General features: G+C 38.1%; 1 protein-coding gene across 2 annotated transcripts in view; it reads right to left on the minus strand.

Moving 5' to 3' along the window:
* Nucleotides 1–6,325: 6,325 nt before the first annotated feature.
* The window catches only part of LOC124187111 (protein O-GlcNAcase), a 142,694-nt gene continuing 131,321 nt past the window's right edge, over nt 6,326–17,698 (minus strand). For both annotated transcript variants that reach the window (XM_046579374.1, XM_046579373.1), the window contains 2 exons: nt 17,361–17,520; nt 6,326–6,600 (listed from right to left, as the gene is read on the minus strand). In XM_046579374.1, the coding sequence (XP_046435330.1) occupies nt 6,464–6,600; nt 17,361–17,520 (297 nt within the window). In that variant the 3' untranslated portion in view covers nt 6,326–6,463. The remainder of the gene's footprint in view (nt 6,601–17,360; nt 17,521–17,698) is intronic.

A 17,698-nucleotide genomic window follows, 5' to 3' on the forward strand; every position in this document is an offset into this window, starting at 1 on the left:
GAGTATTGGTACATTCTCGTCACATCAACGGTAAAATCTATAAATGTTATATCGAATACACGCCAAATGGTATCGGATATGCAAGTATACTATGTTCCTGCTGTGAATGCCCCAATGATAAACGTACTGTGGGTTGTTGTGCGCATGTGGCAGCTGTTCTTTATTATCTTTCAAGCGGCCGATACAAAGGTAGGATACTGACAATGAGACCTACAGAAATCTTACCAAAACTTTTCATTAATGATGGGATCGTTGTCAGCATCAACGAAGATAGTGACGTTGATGATTAGTGTGTTGTCGACCAGCAAAATACTAGACTAAATACGAAGTAATTAAAAAAAAATATATGTACCAACTTTTTATCAAATTAAAATATAATAATATCATAATTCATACCCGTTTATCCAAATTACCTCTTATTTTTGAACAACAGATTTTCGTAAAAGCCAAGTATAATGTCAGAATTGAAAAGTATCCCTGTAATAAAGTGAATTATTTTGAAGCGAACCCAGCGGTTATTTATTTCTATCGTGTGTATTTGATAAAATCACTATATATTTGCCGCATTAAGTTGCCTTTTCATGCGCATCTCAGTCGCCCCGAATCGAGCAAAAATCGAGTGAATTAGGGTCGTACGACCACTGTAGTAGCTGTTTTTGCGTTTGCCCGTCAAAATGAAATTAGCATCAAAAAGCAGCGACAAATGTACTGTAGAGGATTATTCGTGCATGAAATAGCACTTTCATTTTGGCGGAAAATTCAATTGAAAATGAATGAATATGCCAGTTTTCAACGCTTTCATAAATTCCTATTGATTTTGTTTGTTGACAAAAATTCGTGAGCGTGCGAGAAGTTATGACGCAGCGAAGAAAAATTGTTTCGCATTATCTTGGCCGAAAATTCACAGTAAAATAAAATAAAAACTCTTACTTTTTTTTCATAGGGACCCCATATTTTAATATTTTGTTGAATCATGGCTCGCGGAATAAATGTTGAGGCGTAACAAAAAAAAATATTCCCAAGCTGGTGCCACGCAGGAAATTATTGATATTTCATTCAAAAACTTTCAATCCGAAGCCTAAGCTCCAATTTGTGATTGAAAAATCTGTAAAATAATCTAGTTTTGTGTATTTTTGCGAGACCTTTCGATTAAGACTAAACTCGAGATGATCGGTCGAATAATCGCGGAAGAAGTTGGACAAATCTAAAAAACGCGGTTTATTGAAGTTATGACCCATCGTTACAGTCCGCAAGGCTGAAACTTAAAGGGAATTAGTCTTTTTCGCGGACGGATGAAATGTAATCATCCCGAAGAAATTCGGTGACAGAGCAATTATTACATACTCATCCTACTAAACCCTTTGCCTTAACTCGACTTACTTTATCCATCACAAATGTTATTACAAACATATTTCTGGTGTAGACATGCGATCTTCTATAAGCCCGGTGACAGCTGATCTGGTCATGGAAAAACTAGAGCAGTCTTTCATCAATACATTACCTTTCGAATTCCCTTTTTACAAACGGTATGTTGATGATATTGTTACGTGGGGGTGAGAGTATACTGAGCGGTGGTAATTAATGATTAATTGAATCATCAAAGTTGCTCCCACGTAACGACAATGAATAAAAATTAAATCTAAATCTAACCTTTCGATAAGCCGGTAACTTGTAGGATCGTGTTGTTATAGTCCTGTACAGGTGTGTGAGGTTTGTTCAAATGATTGAGACTAAATTTTTAATGATAAAAATGGGAAAGGTTGTCGTTCAAAAGAAATGGCTTGAAATGATTTAACTGGTAAAAGATTAAATATATTTGGTACGATTGGTAATTGAAATGTCTGGTAACAATGAGCGTTGATAATGACGTAACAATTTATGAAGTGTTTGAATTTATATAACAATCCACGCCGACGGACGAATTTATATTCAAATCCAGAGAAGCTGCAGAATCGCTAAATTTGACCGTTTGCATGTTTGAGCAAATCGTGTTATTCTATTCTAATGATATTATTATTAGATACCAAGAACATCTATCCTGAACGATGGTTATAACTAGCTGGTGGTGATTATTGTATCTCTCTTTTTAGGTTATCTTAAATTAACTGCTGCTGTCATATCAAATTGTGTTTAAATCTTGGTAACAATACGTTTGATATAATTGGGGTAGTGAAGCTAGCCACCAACTCTAGTCTTACTTTTGACTAGATATTAGGATAGTAAATTTTGACTGGACAGGTGAAAACATTAGAATTCGTTCAATGTTGAAGATTAGCACTCGGATTGACTTATCTTTAGATGTAACACGGCGAGATTGAGAGCCGTCGGATCGTGTGGTCTGCGTCAGTGGTATTTCTGGATCAGGGCCTCACCTCGAGATCGAAAGGGTTGACGAGTCCAAAAGTTGTTAACGTTGAGCACTTAGTCGTTGTAAATTTAGAATAATACTCTACTATCGAAAGCTATGGTTGAAAATGTCAATTTGATTCACTCGCGGTTTTGATATACATTGAAAGGTGATTCTAAAGATTATTATTTAAAGGTGATAATGTAACTGGTTATTATCATAAGCACTTAATATTACTAGATCCGATTGAATCTGGGCAGAACTTGGTTTGATTTGAGGAAACGGAATATCATAAAAATGTCTATTCTCGAAATAATTAGATTTAGTAAAGAACAGGAAAGATGGAACGTAGAAGATAGTGAGTCTTTTCAAATCACAGGATAATATGAATGCTCGAATTTGACGGATTAGCAAGAGGCTTTAGGCCGGTCACAACTAGGATTTTCCGAACGCTACTATTGCTCAAGAAGGGCTGATACGGGTTGACGTCCACGCACCTCGCGACTTAACAGACAAAAGACGCGGCTTCTTGGGCCTGAGGGTCCAAGGAGCTGCAGTTGTAATAAGTTACAACGGTAATTAGCCAATGAGGTGAGAGGGCGACCTCCCGGTGCCCGAATCCACATGGTCAGCGTTACTTCACGCTCTTCGACGGTGTTCCGACAATTCTCAATCTCGGCGGTGACATATTAAAAATATGAACAAGAGATATTTACATACAATGTTCACACATTCATCCATACATCTTAATAAGTAATCTATTTCAATTTAGTTCACAATGGATGAATAGTTTATGCTAAATATCAATGATAATTTTGCCTTAAAAAGAGAGGTATTATTAGGCTGAGCTCCGCTGTTACTAGCTCAGCAGTCTCCTATCTCAGTTCTTGGTACCAGTTATAGGAACAAATTTGAACCTTATACTAGGGATCATTGTTGGTCTCTACGTGACTTTTGCCAGGAGGGGTGGAACTCGCCGTATTAGAATATGAGATTTTGATGAAATAATGTCTGTGCGTTGAAGAAATTAAAGAAATGAAATGAAATGGAATTTTGAAAAAAGTACGCCAAGGCGGTACGTCAGGGCGTAACAATATCAACAAATGCGTACATCAGGACAAAATCCACATTCTATTGAATGCTTTGACAACTTCCATCCGCGTTTAAAATTTACCTATAAATTAGAATCTAAACATAAGATCAGTTTTCTTGATACACTTATTAGAAATGACAAAGACGTATTAATAACAGATTGGTACAGAAAAGAAGCTTGGTTTGGGTGTTACATAAACTGCAACTCACATCACCCTCTACAATACAAAAAAAGTGTTGCGATTGAGTTGTTTGATAGATGAATTGGTCTATCTCACCCAAGATTTAGAAAGAAAAATCTAAAATTGGTCAAAGACACATTGAAAACCAATGGCTATCCTACTAAACTCATTAGCCCTATTCAATCACAAAGGGTGGAAAAATTCTACAACACTGCCAGATGTCCAAACCAAGACCAGTTGGATATAAACAATAAAAATCATGTAACTTCCATTCCTTTCATCAATGGTCTATCACAACAAATCAAACATATTTAAAAAAAGAGAACACACGGGTAACCTATAAAATAAAAAAATACACTCAATTTCTTGTTTTCTGCTCTAAAATCACAGACACCCACTCTTGAACAAATCAAGACTGTATACCGTATAGACTATAAAAACTGCAACAAATGTAATGTAGAACGAGTAGAAAGTTTCGTGTCTTGAGCACCCGATGTAAGAATGTATGTAGATGTATGTTTACATTTTGGAATCTTACGCTCCGATGGGAAGCCACGCAAGACGGGCAAATCCGTCTAATAAATGATATGCGGATGTGCATATCAACAGTTCAAAAAACGTATCGCAAATCATAAATATGATATTAAGTCCCATAATCCAGATAAGTCAGCCCTGGTATTTTATACACTTACTGGAGGTCACCATTTTAATTTCGATGATGTCAAAATATTAGATCAAGAAAATAATTGGTATAAAAGATTAATCAAAGAAATGATCCACATCTCCACAAATGATACATGCAACAAAAGAACGGACATACAAAATCTTAGCCATCTATATTCTGACATCATAAACAATGAAAATTAACTCAAACCATTATCTCAAACTTTCAGCAAACTTCAATTCAAATTTCGCACACTTACTATCTTCACTCTGTTTGACTACGTAATACAACATTGTTAACACCGAAATTTGGTTGGGCATATGAAACACCTGTTTAAAACCGCACTTCCTCCATGGTAGTCGTATAATGAATACCTAAGCGCTTAGGAATGTCCTTTAATGTAAGTTTCCTCAGTTTAACATTTACTATAAAATTAGATATAAATTCTCAACATTTTTATGCTCGATGAACACCTACTAAGTTCGCTGTAATTATATAAGTTGTTTTGTTTGTTTCTTTTTCCAATAAATAGCCTGATGATCGCTGGCTGGGCCCAGCCGTAATGCCGCAAAAAAAAACCTTATCGGTTTTTCTCTTGTCAAAATTGACCTTTCCCCACGAAATCCTCACTCATATATCTCCTCGGGTCGAGAAAATCGACGCAATAAAGAATAACATATCCTTAAATGGACGAAATCGGGCGAGGACACCTCAGGAAGTTTCCTTGTCAGTTAAATTTAAAATAAAACTGATTGGTAACAAATGAGGAAACGGAAAAAGCATGCAGGATTTAGGAAAAAGCTAATCGCTAAAATAAAACGATAGAACGATAGAAAAACGGTAGAGGTAGAATAAACGATATCGATGGCGGCACAGCAAAAAGGAAAAAAGTAAAGTAACTGAAGGAAATCTAAATCAGCGATAGCAAGGAATAGCGAAGCTATCTCCTGGCTGGTGACCGTAGAATACACGGAGGTTGGAGTTCGACTGGGCGATCTCGCCGCTGCCGTCAGGTAATCTTCTTCCTGTGATTGGTCGTTTATTTCCCCACTGTGGCGGTCTCGGAACCCCCCCTCCAATTCTTGCTCGCGCTCGAGGCGCCCCAACGGGGATCAGTGAAATTATTTTATTATCTTTATTATCATTATTATTATTTTCTGGTAACCTTGATTCTCCCTCTGGTTTTTCTCTCCCGCCTAACCGGCAAAACGTGATCTGCGTGATTTAATAAATACCGTGATAAATCAACAGTAAATATCAGTGGATTATTTCCCTCTCCTTGAAGATATTGAAAATTGTAGCGACGCTCGCTATACCACCATAATTGGGTCATCCCTCTGGTGGCGAGTTACGATTGTGATTGCGTTGCGCGTCTTCGAGAATGCCGATAGATGACACGTAATGTCATTTCCGTGACTTGGCTAAAGATCTGCGTTTCGGTGAATTTGTCAAAAACGCTTCTTTATGAAAGCCGAGTATGTTATAGATAACATCGTGAGAAAAATTTCCCTTGCTGAGCGTGGTATGGTCTACTGTACCGTTTAAAACTAAGTTTTCGAATACCTTAATCTTACGCACTGTGTCAACGAGCGTAAATTACTTGCTGCCAATGTTACCGGCTGTCAGTGGCACTTTTGGTGCCTCCTGCTGCAAGGTGTTGCAAAATACAGCATATATCACACGTCTGGATAGGCGATATCTGACTTATGTAATTACAGCACTCACCTTGACTTATACTACGTACACTCTTGTACTCTCATCTTCAACTTTGCGCGTACCGGAAATCACCCACTTTCCGCACTTGTAACATAATACACTCTTCCTTCCTTTTACAAAGTAGAAATGAATTTACCTCTGAGTCAAGTTACTTTGCAGCTGGAAATATCTATTTAAAATTTAATACGTTTCAGTACTTAAATGGAATGAGTACAATGACACAAAATTTTGCCCTTTGAATACATCATAGTACAGATTTATTTTTCTGAAAAATCTCAGGTAAGACATAATTAGAAACAATGAAGTGATTGGACTTTCAATGGGTTCATTTATATAATATTTATTGTTATTTCTCGCTCAAATACACATACGCACTGTTGCGTTCTCAGCTTAGAATATTTTGCTCCAACAGGGGAACGAGTAAAAAATTTTATTTACGCAAACAAGTACGATGGCTTCAAGCTAGAAACTTCGACGCATGGTGATTGTTATTGAATCAGCGTCCTGTGTTTCTGGCTGGTCGACGAATCCAAGCTTACCGTAGAATTCATGTGCTTCTTTGTTTGTTTTAGAAACCGTTGTGTGCACGCCAAACGAACCTAGAGTAAATTTTTTTTTATTATTCGCAGTGAGCAAAAAATATAAATTATCATGCAGTAAATATGATATGTTGAGTATTGAGAAAACTAATAAGAAGGGGTGGGTGGGTGGTAGAAATTTCACCCTTTGAATCCTAATGTGTCACAACTCAGTAGAATTGCATAACGGTTACACGAAGTGAAATTCACGCCAAACATAATATTTTCCTTCAAAAATAAGTTCTAAAAATCTGGAAAAAAATGTCTACGTATTGTTTGAAGTTTGCAGAAAAAGGTCTCTCAATTTTCTTATTTAAAATTGATTGTTTGAAGATTGTAAGACTTCGGCAAAGTTAAAGGAAGTGTCAAAAATGTCGAACAAAGCTTTCATTTCGTATGGAGAATGGCGTCAAGTAGTCCAGGAGAATGAAATTAAGTTCTATTCTGGAATAACGTAGGTTAGCCGATTTTTTTATAGGTTCGTTAGAGACGGACGAACATATTTTCACCTATGCCCCAAAAAGTTAGGTCCGGGTTTGTCCGTAACGATTGTTTAAACTTTTGAGACCCCACATTTTGTTAAATAACGTCTTTGTTATGGGTCATACACGAAAACTATTCAAACAAAAGTCGTTCGTCTCATCATTGTCGATGAAACAAGCTGTCGTGAGATCAACTTCCTCTATTTGTTTAGTTGCAAAATGCAAAATGCCGTGGAAAAAAAAAATTCACATTTCTTGTTATAAATAGATGAATAAACAAAGTGTGGCTTCAAAACTATTGGTACAGGTAATATGAAGTGTCTTCAAAATTATCGTGCAAGGCTTTTTTGGCTGTGTTATATAGTTGAGCAACAATCCGCGACAAGCCAAAATCCGTATATCGTCTGCCTTTTCTCATTTGATTGGCCCACGGGTTGCCAAAAAATCATGGAGTCAGTTCGTTACTAGTACTTTCCATAAATTTTTTGCTTTTAAACAAATAGAGATATCTCCGAGAATATTCATATTATTGTAAATATTATGATGGATTGTACTTGCTCTTCATTTTACGAGTAATTTAAAAAAACAAAACCTGAATATCTTGATTAGAACCGGAGATAACGGTGCTTAAGTGTTATTTTATTTATTGTTGTTGTAATTAATATTGAGGGGGAAAAAAAATCAGCTATCTCTCAACACCCCAAGGCATCACCGTGAATTTTTTCAGATTTCTAGGTGCGTTGTATCTAGTAAAAAAAAATTTCTCAACGTTCGTCGAGCGGGGTTAGTCGGAGGAATGAAACCGGGTGGCATGGTGGGGGGCTCGAAGCTTTGCGCGCCCGGCTGTTCTCGCTGCTTAATGAACAACTCAATAACTCCGTTAATAATTATCGTATAACATTTTTTTTTTTCAGAACTAAGCTATTTTTTTCTCAAAAATTTGGTTCTGTAATTAGATTTTTAATATTTATAATATTTTTTTTTCTTTTGGATTTTAGTCGTATTCTTAGGAAATATTGTTATAAATAACTTTAGATATATATCTGTGAATTTTAAGATAAAATGAAATTAAGAAAAACTTAATTACGGTGGTGTATGTATACATATTGTGACGTGGATTTTTCCCGCTCCATGGTCACTCGGAGAAAATGACCGAGAACTTACCGCGTGCACAATAAATCGGCGTCCGCGAGGTATCCTGGACCTAAAACAATATAGCGTAATTTGTTGGGCGCCTGGCGTGATCAACACGCCTCGAAATCGGTAATGCGATATACCGCAACCATATACTCGATAGCTCAGTACCGCGGAGAGGGGAGGGGTAATTTTTGGGTACAGAGAGATACGACACACGTACGCCAACACGTTCTCTTACAAAGCAATAATAAAATTAAAATAATATATTTTCAGCCAGCGATAACATAAAACAAAAGAAATGATACTTCAAAAGTCGCTCTTCGCGATTCTAAATACAAATACTTAGGTTTAACAAAAAAAGAAAGAACAAAAAAAAATTAATAGATCTAGAAGACCTCTACGGCCTACGTGCGCTAGTCGCTGCCTTAAGAATAAACGCTAACTCACAAAAACCAAAAACAAAATTGGACCCGACGCGCTGCCCGAGATCGTCCTCTACGAAATGACGCTAATCGCCAACTTAACAATAAACTCCTCGACGAAACCGGAACCGAAATCCCGACCGACACGCTGACCGCGATCGGTAATAAATCAAAAAAAAATTGCTTATGCCTACGGGCGCTAATTGCCACCTTATTACTAACCAATAATACAAAAGCCCAAACGAAAAAGGGGATCGTCGCGTTATTCGCGACTGTCCTCTACAAAAGAAAATTCTTATTAACACGCACCCGAGCGCAACTTTCTCCGTGACGTCGGGACGCGGTTTGCGAATTCGAACGCTCCCCTTTCGACGGCTCGCGACCTACACGAGAAATGATACTTTATCGTACTGATTTGACGTGGCCCAGTGTAACGGAATTTGGTTACACTCAAATTCGAGATAATAGTGCCTCGGCTCAAAACGTGACTCGACTCGATCTCCTCGATCGCTCGGAATTGGCTCTACTTTATTACGCGCAACTCAGGCTACGGTCACCAAACGAAATAATCAACAAACGAATTTCGAGGATTTTTCGACACGCAAATTACAAACGGCTATCCTTTCTCGGACAAGCCCTCGCTCAATTACTCTCGAAATTCGATCGCGAGAATATTAGCAGCGCTTACCGCTCCACATCCAGTAGACGAACTCGCCTACTCCCTCATGACGATGGCTGTTCATCATTCCTCGCGATCACCACTTCTGTACAATAACGCAAACCCAAAGAAAAGCCTGACCTAACGCAACTTCGCCACGTGACTACTGTCTTAGTTAGTCGCCAGAACTCGAGTGATCCCAGATGGCCGATCGGCCGCAACGCCGATCTCGTTACGCTAATCCTTAGTGACGTCATCACCCTAAGAATGCGCAACAATCGATCTGTCATCGATTTTGGAGATTGCGCAACTTGACGCGCACCTGTCGTCGCGACGCGGCGCAGAACTCAACGCTAGATCGCGATGTCGTCTTCCGCGCAGCTCTACGGGGTCCTGGGGTTGGGCGGGGTGGTGCTCCCTCGTCGCTAGCTGGTCTCTCGCGGTTGCCTCGGTCGGGTGTAAGCGGGGTGAGCGGGAAGGCTGCGGCGCGTCGGCCGCCAGCGGGAATCGCTTTCGCCTTGGATTCTCGCGCTGCAGGGATCTGCGTTGTCTCCCCCTCCGCAGCCTCGGTATCCTTCCCGCGAGATCTCCGCGGTTTCGCCTTGCCTCGAAATATCTTCGACGTCGGAGTTGGTCGCTGGCTTATGGCCGGTGTACTCAAAATAAAAAAAAAAAAACAAAAGCCTGCAATATCTTATTCGTAATTCGCTATTTCGTCCCTGTCGAAGCCCGGATGCGTGACTCCAGTTCTGGCGCTCTCTATGATTATCTCGCGACTCGATTTTCGAAACCCTTATTCCTGGATTCCGCCCAGGGTTCAGGGAGTACCTTGTAACGGGCAGGCCTAACCGAAATGCCACGTAACAATATATATATATACATTGTGACGTGGTATTTCGTACCCCGTCACGTTATTTAATTATCGCATTCCCCTAGGTACAAATATCGCTAAAAATAACGAAAGCACGTCTAAGGCCAATACCCCAAAAATGAACGACTAATTATCTTTAAGTTGATTTCTCTTTACTAAGCTAATTGTATGCTATTTTCTAATTCTGTAATGCTCTTCGAGAACCATCCGCGAGACCTTCACGTCAAGATACCAGGACATTTCCTGACAGGGGTCACGTACCAGCTCAACATCAACACCACCGACTACAGACGAACGAATACCGCTGAAACCACTCCCGATGGATGCCTATCTAGTTGTCGAAAAGGGTCGTGCGTGATGCACAACAGCACCTCCAACTATTTGAGACTTATCGGCCAGGAGCCGAACCACGAACGAATGCTTCTACCGCTCGGATGCATCGTCAGGCGGCGTACAGGGCTGTGCGTCAAAAACACAATGAAGCCTCCCGCCGACGATACTTATCAGCCTGGAGCTGAACCGACCCTAAAATCTACTAAGTCGTTGACTATCCAATAGAAGACGGTTTTCTCTTAACGAACCGTCTTATCGAAGGACTGCGGCGTGGAATAGGCTAATGATATGCTGACCACGTGGATCTGGTGGATCTAGTGTGGGGATCCGGGTTGAGGGCCATCACCACCAGATCGTTCCGGCATGAGGGCTTCCATGAGCGAGGGCCGGGATGCAGCGCCGACGAAATAGCTACAACGGGGAGTACCAGTAAAGCAAGGAGTGAGTTACAGTCGGTCGCAAGTCCAGGAGGCCGGTGACGTAACATTGCCGCACACCTCAATATCGCAATACCTGAGCAGTACGACCCCCACCCCCTTCTCACCAACGATACCGCATAGCTGCAGGAAAACATCTCTAACCACCTTCCGACGTCCTGATACCTCGATACCCGTCGTCGAGGGAAAAGAACATCAAACGGCGAGGGATTATCGCCGCCTATCCTTGGACCAGGCCACGAGACCAGCTGGTCCAATTAAGATACCGCAAATTTTGGGAAGAATCACGTGACACCAGCTCGATGAAAATCAGGATCATCGCTCATCTCATTACTCTACGTTCAGTTGTCAATTAAGAAAGACGTGTTCTCGATATCTGTAATAGAGTTTCTTGCTATCATTGTATTTAGTTTCTCGCTAGTGTACCGCATTCTGTAGTATCTACTATATCTTCTTTTACGTAAGTGAGGTTCCTTTTCTATTTTGTGAAGCCACGAGATTACTTGCAATATATCGTACCTTTACCTTTATCTCTTTCTCTCTTTACCTTGCAGTTGGTCTGCTTGAGTCAATTGGGCTCGTATCTTTTCTCTTTATCTTGCAGTTGGTCTGCTTGAGCCACCTGGGCTCGTACCTTATTCTCTATTATCTCTTATCTTGTCTCTTTCTCTGTCTTATTGCAAGTAACTTCGCGACTGGTTGATTATTACTTACGCATTGTAGTGACTATCGCTTTATCTTATTATCCTTCTCTTTTAGAATATTTGAATGTCTAATATCGCTGTCTAGCAGCGCGTTCCGTTAAAGGATCAATTTTTATCTTAGCTATTGAGCATTACTATTTTGTTATATTTTCTCTGATTAGTTTCTATCTGTCTCTTTATCTATTATCGTTGATTATCGCATCTTAGTGAGAGTACCGCGGAAGCGATCTTATATCGCTGCGCGGTCCCGTTCGTCGTTTATTTGACATTGGAGTATTGTGCCGTATCGCATAACATCTTTTTCACTATTTTCTTCGCTAATATCGCTGATCGTAGTTGTCCGTAGTCTATTGGGTTTGCCGTACGTTGCATATTAATTACCTTGAATATTGTTTGCCTTATCTTGAATTACCTTTTATCGTACCGATTATTATCTTTCTTTCTCTCGCACTTACCGCAAACCAGAGACTACGTATTATCTTTTATTCTCTATACTTCATGATAATTTTCTATTTGACCTATCGCTTGAATTTACCTTGTAGTTCATAATTCCTTGTCCGCCTATTTCTGATCATTCTGGTAATGTGATAACTATTTCAATTGTTGTATCTCGCCTGTGTTATAATCGCTTCTCACATTTTATGATTTATTCGCTTACCGCTTAAGTTAAGTACAGTATATCCCTTCTGTTCTACCTATCTATCTTAAAACCGTGTTACTCATTACCTTTAATATCGCGAGCTTACGCATATTTCCCGCTTATTCGGAAAACGTTCCGTTAATTGTTAACTCTCTCGCTTAACCTTTCTCTGGCTGTAACTATTGTTAATTATCGCATATATCGTACTTGTATCGCAAACTCTTCCGCTACTTGCTTGTCAGTAAACTTATCGCTTCTTGTTTAATATATTTGATATTATTCCTGCTTCACCTGTTTCTTATTTTATCTATTGGATTCGACTCCGCCCCTCTACCATTATCTTGTCTCTCTGAGCGAACTGTGCAAAACCGTCGTAGAACCTGACCTTACCTTTATCTATTACCTTTACCTTTACCTTTGTCTTTTTCTCTAATTATCTATTTTTGACGCATGTGCGTCTGGCGCTCAACAATCGTATCTTTCTCCCTTAGTATCTCTCTCTATCTAATTATTTAGGTTAGCGACTGCGCCGTAGGGTAACCAATTATCGTTATATCGTTCTTACCCTCAAGTATATAAAAATATCTGGTTACAACGTATATATAATTATATATATACATATATAATGGAAGAGCGAGAGAGAGATTCCAAGCTTTACAACGGATTTTTGCTGTGAAATATTTATTTTCCTCACATGTATATATATATTTCTATACGCAATTTCGAGCGAAAAAAAATATGTATAAATATTTATGGTCAGATGTTCATTATTATTTTATGTATTGTAACATTATATATAATTGACGCTTAAATCAGTTTCACTTTTCCTACCATTACCCTAGGTATTTTCAATTTTTTTTTTTTTTTCAAATTTTGGATGAGTGTAATCTATAGAAATATATATACACATGTAAGGAAAATATAAATTTCAAAGCAACAACCCGTTATAACGTCCGGAATCTCTCTCTCGTCTTCCATTATACATATATGTATGTATATATGTATACATACACACACCACCGTAATTGATTTTTTTTTAATTTCATTTCATCTTAAAATTCACAGATATTATATATCTAAAGTCATTTATAGCAATATTTCCTAAGAATATGACTAAAATCCAAAAGAAAAAAAAATATTATGAATATTAAAAATCTAATTACAGATTCGAATTGTTGAGAAAAAAATAGCATAGTTCTAAAACGGAAAAAATGTTGTACGATGATTAATCACGGAGTTATTGAGATGTTAATTAAGCGGCGAGAACAGCCGGGCGCGCGAAGCTTCGAGCCCCCCACCTCGCCGCCCGGCTTCATACCTCCGACTATCACCGCTCGACGAATGTTGAGCAATTTTTTTTTTTACTAGATACAACGCACCTGGAGATCTGAAAGAATTCACGTTGATGCCTTGGGATGTTGAGAGATGGCTGATTTTTTATTCCCCCTCAATATCGATTACAACAGCAATAAACGAAATAACACTTAAGCACCGTTATCTCCGGTTCTAATCAAGATATTCAAGTTTTTTTTTTTTTTACTTACTCGTAAAATGAAGGGCAAGTACAATCCATCATAATATTCACAATAATATGAATATTCTCTGAGATATCTCTATTTGTTTAAACGAAAAAAATTTCAAGTCACCCAAAAATTGTGATCTTCAAGTATAAAAATTTTTTTTTTTTCATTTATGAAAAGTACTAGTAACGAACTGACTCCATGATTTTTTAGCAACCCGAGGGCCAATCACATAAGAAAGGGCAGACGATATACGGATTTTGGCTTGTCGCGGATTGTTGCTCAACTATATAACACAGCCAAAAAAGCCTTGCACGATAATTTTGAAGACACTTCATATTACCTGTACCAATAGTTTTAAAGCCACACTTTGTTTATTCATCTATTTATAACAAGAAATGTGAATTTTTTTTTTCCACGGCATTTTGCATTTTGCAACTAAACAAATAGAGGAAGTTGATCTCACGACAGCTTGTTTCATCGACAATTATGAGAAGAACAAGTGTTATTTGAATATTTTCCGTGTATGACCCATAACAAAGACGTTATTTAACAAAATGTAGGGTCTCAAAAGTTTAAAAAATCGTTACGGACAAACCCGGACCTAAATTTTTCGGGCATAGGTGAAAATATGTTCGTCCGTCTCTAATGAATCTATAAAAACATCGGCTAACCTACGTTATTCCAGAGTAGAAGTCAGTCATTTTCATAACTTATTCGTCTGGACTAAAGATTGGATTTCAGGACTAAGAGACTCTACGAGGAGTTTGAAAAATTTTTGGGTTTAATTCACCCCCAGTGACCCATTAGGGTTAAATATTGATACTGAACGGCTATCACGGTGCGATAAAAATTATCCGACAAACTGCTCTAGGAATAAATTGATGTATTTCTGACGTATTTTGGTGCGCTAAATATGATGACGTAACCTGTTTTTTCCATTACGTCAAGATTTTTATTCTGTCGAAAAGTTTCATTTTTGAAGAAAATTGATATCTTTGGCTCGCATTATCTCCCAAACCGTTACGTAAAGTGCATTAAAAAACTGATGGTATGCGTTATTACCTACGCTTATCTATTGCTATAACTGTAAAGGATAAAAATTTTGGTTTCTGCTGTCAAAATTCACTACTTGGGCTGTTATTTTCGTTGGATGAAAATACCCTTATCGCATTGAAATCATCTTGCATGAAACGTTGAAATCGGAAATAATACATACATCTTAACAAACGTGAAAAATATGGAATTTTCATGTCGAAAATACTTTTCATAGGTATTTGTAAATGTAATAAAATTGAAAAACAATGGTATATCACTAAATAAGTTATAACATATGACATATACTGTTTCCACCGTACTTTATGTAGCGGTTTGGCAGATAATATTAGTAAAAACAGTGCAATTTTCGTCGAAAATTCTATTTTCCGATCGAATATCTCGCAGCCCTGATATAGTAGAAACAAACGGGCAACAACATCACATTCATCGCACCAAAATACATAGGAACTACACCGAATCATTCGTTGAGTAGTTTTTCGACAAAATTTTTCAGGGCTGTGTTATGATAAAAATTGATACTCTGGAGTAAAATGAAAATGAAATGATTTGTAAAGGCTTTTAGAAGCTATTATTTATGAGCAGAAGGAGATGAACGAACTTTCCAGCAAGTGGGTATTCTTTTTTAATTAATAAAATCCACTAAAAAATCATCGGCCTTTCAAGTCGAGAATTCGAAGAGAAGATGCATTTTTTAGGTGGCTGTACTGTTAAATATCAATACTATTTTGATAATTTTTTACAATATGATCGCACGTCAAGTGTTTAGTTTGGTTTAACTCACAATCAGTATGTTCGTAAGCTACGGTGTTTGGGCCAGAAATGTGGAAAAAAGAATACGAGAATTATAAACAACTACTTCGATATCGAGTTTTTACTTCGACCTCTTAAAAGACAGTGAAAAATGAAATAGAATTATTCGATTTCACTTCACGTTGGCTCATGTTATTTGAAAAACTACTTTTCACAAATTCACTGAACCGACTTCTTTTCCTTTTAATAATTAATCCGGTATAGCTACTTATCGATCAAAATCAATAGAATTGCAACCCTCGAAAATTTGATATTGAACAATGCTAAAGTAATGAAAAAAATAGGCGTGGTAGAATTGTAAAGAATAATTTTGCGAGCAAAATGACTCATCGGAGAGTGAAATCGAACAAATTCTTCAAATTGCTCGCTGTTTTGAAATGAATAATCGACATCAAAGCTCTTGTTAATAATTATCATTTTTTTCTGCATTATTCGTAGAAATATTGTAGGTTTTCGAATGCCATGGTTTCCTTACGGGGTGGATGGTTGTGATCACGACGAGCGGTTATCGATAACGATATCATGTACGTGCATGTACGAAGAATAAAGGGATCGAAAAGTTAAATGTTTAAATATACAATTGATTTATTGTAAAAGGTGTGGAAAGTACAATGCGAAGATATGGAGGACGAAAAAGGGAAGAAAGGTGAATTCAGATGTTGGCCGATTGAAAGATGATTTGAGAGTGAATATACGGGAGGAAGGATCCAAGCGACTGGCTAGTTGCAATTCAGAGGTAGTATTCTGCTGATGCGATATGGGAGTTGAGACAATGAGAGGATGATAGTACTAAGATTCACTGTATAAGGTAGCTGTAACAGTATGGGAGAAGGGTCAAAAGTCTGGAGGACATAACGTGTGATAAATACTTGAAGTGTGACCATTTTGTAATAAAATGATGAAACAAGAATTGATTTTTCACCATACAATCTTATTAACACTCTCTCTCGCTCACACATCACTCTTCCTCTCTCTTCTTCTATTCCTCCATTCTCTTGTCCGGTTTACGGACATTTTTTAGCGTTACCAAGGAACGTGCCGTTGTCGCATAAGAAGTATTCACTTAAAAAAACTTGAATGGCTACTGAGGTAACTGCTTTTGTATATACCAGGTCATCTCTAGCAAAGGCTTCGTACGGCGCTACAATATGCAAGCTCAGAGATCTTAACGTAAGCTCCGTTATCGAAGCACTAAGAGTCGTGACTATTTACAGTTCCATGTAGTGATATTGTAAATTTACAGAGATAATGGTATTCATTACATTAAAGCAACCACACAAGTAGTCATACAATTTGGGAATAAATTACCCTGGACTTTTATGATATGATTTCACATTATAGTTTTTTATCAGAAATTGCTTCAAATGACGTACTTTGATTTTATTTCAAGTACGAATATGTAGTGAATTTACGTCAAGAAAAAAAATATGAACAGTTTATTTTAGCTTAGAACTTTAGCTCGAATTCCATTATACGTACTGGGAGTCTCTGATGAAAGTGCCTATTCCGAGCTACGCGCTCACCCCCAGCACCAACACACGGATAACTTTTACGTGAGCGGAGCGAAGCGGACAAATGCTGCGAACGAAAACTTGTGCATGTGTTGGCGCTGGCGGTGACCACATGGCTTGAAGTCAGTACTTTCACCAAGGACTCTCGATATGTACAAAACTTCATCTTTTGTTTATTAGTACGACTGAAAACTTACCATTTGCCCTCAAAGCAGCAAGAACACAAGTGACAAGCCTCTTTGCAACCGATTGGTCGGTTACACTGGGTAGTATTGAACATATCAGTTTGGAAGGGTATTGTCTGGATAACTCTTCCGCAACGTCAGGCACGAATGCGTGAAAGTATTGTATTGCCTCCTACAAATTGCAATTAACCAAATCAATCCAACTATTATTGCAGCAAACGGTTCGGAGATATACATAAATATTGTGTACTGATTACTAAGGAGTAAGGACATCTTAAACTTGCTGTATTATTAGCAAAAGTGCATATGCGATGTTTTTGGGGGCTCCATTCTAAACGTCACATCATTTT

Source organism: Neodiprion fabricii, chromosome 7 (genome assembly GCF_021155785.1).
Source record: "Neodiprion fabricii isolate iyNeoFabr1 chromosome 7, iyNeoFabr1.1, whole genome shotgun sequence".
Classification (NCBI taxonomy): domain Eukaryota; kingdom Metazoa; phylum Arthropoda; class Insecta; order Hymenoptera; family Diprionidae; genus Neodiprion; species Neodiprion fabricii.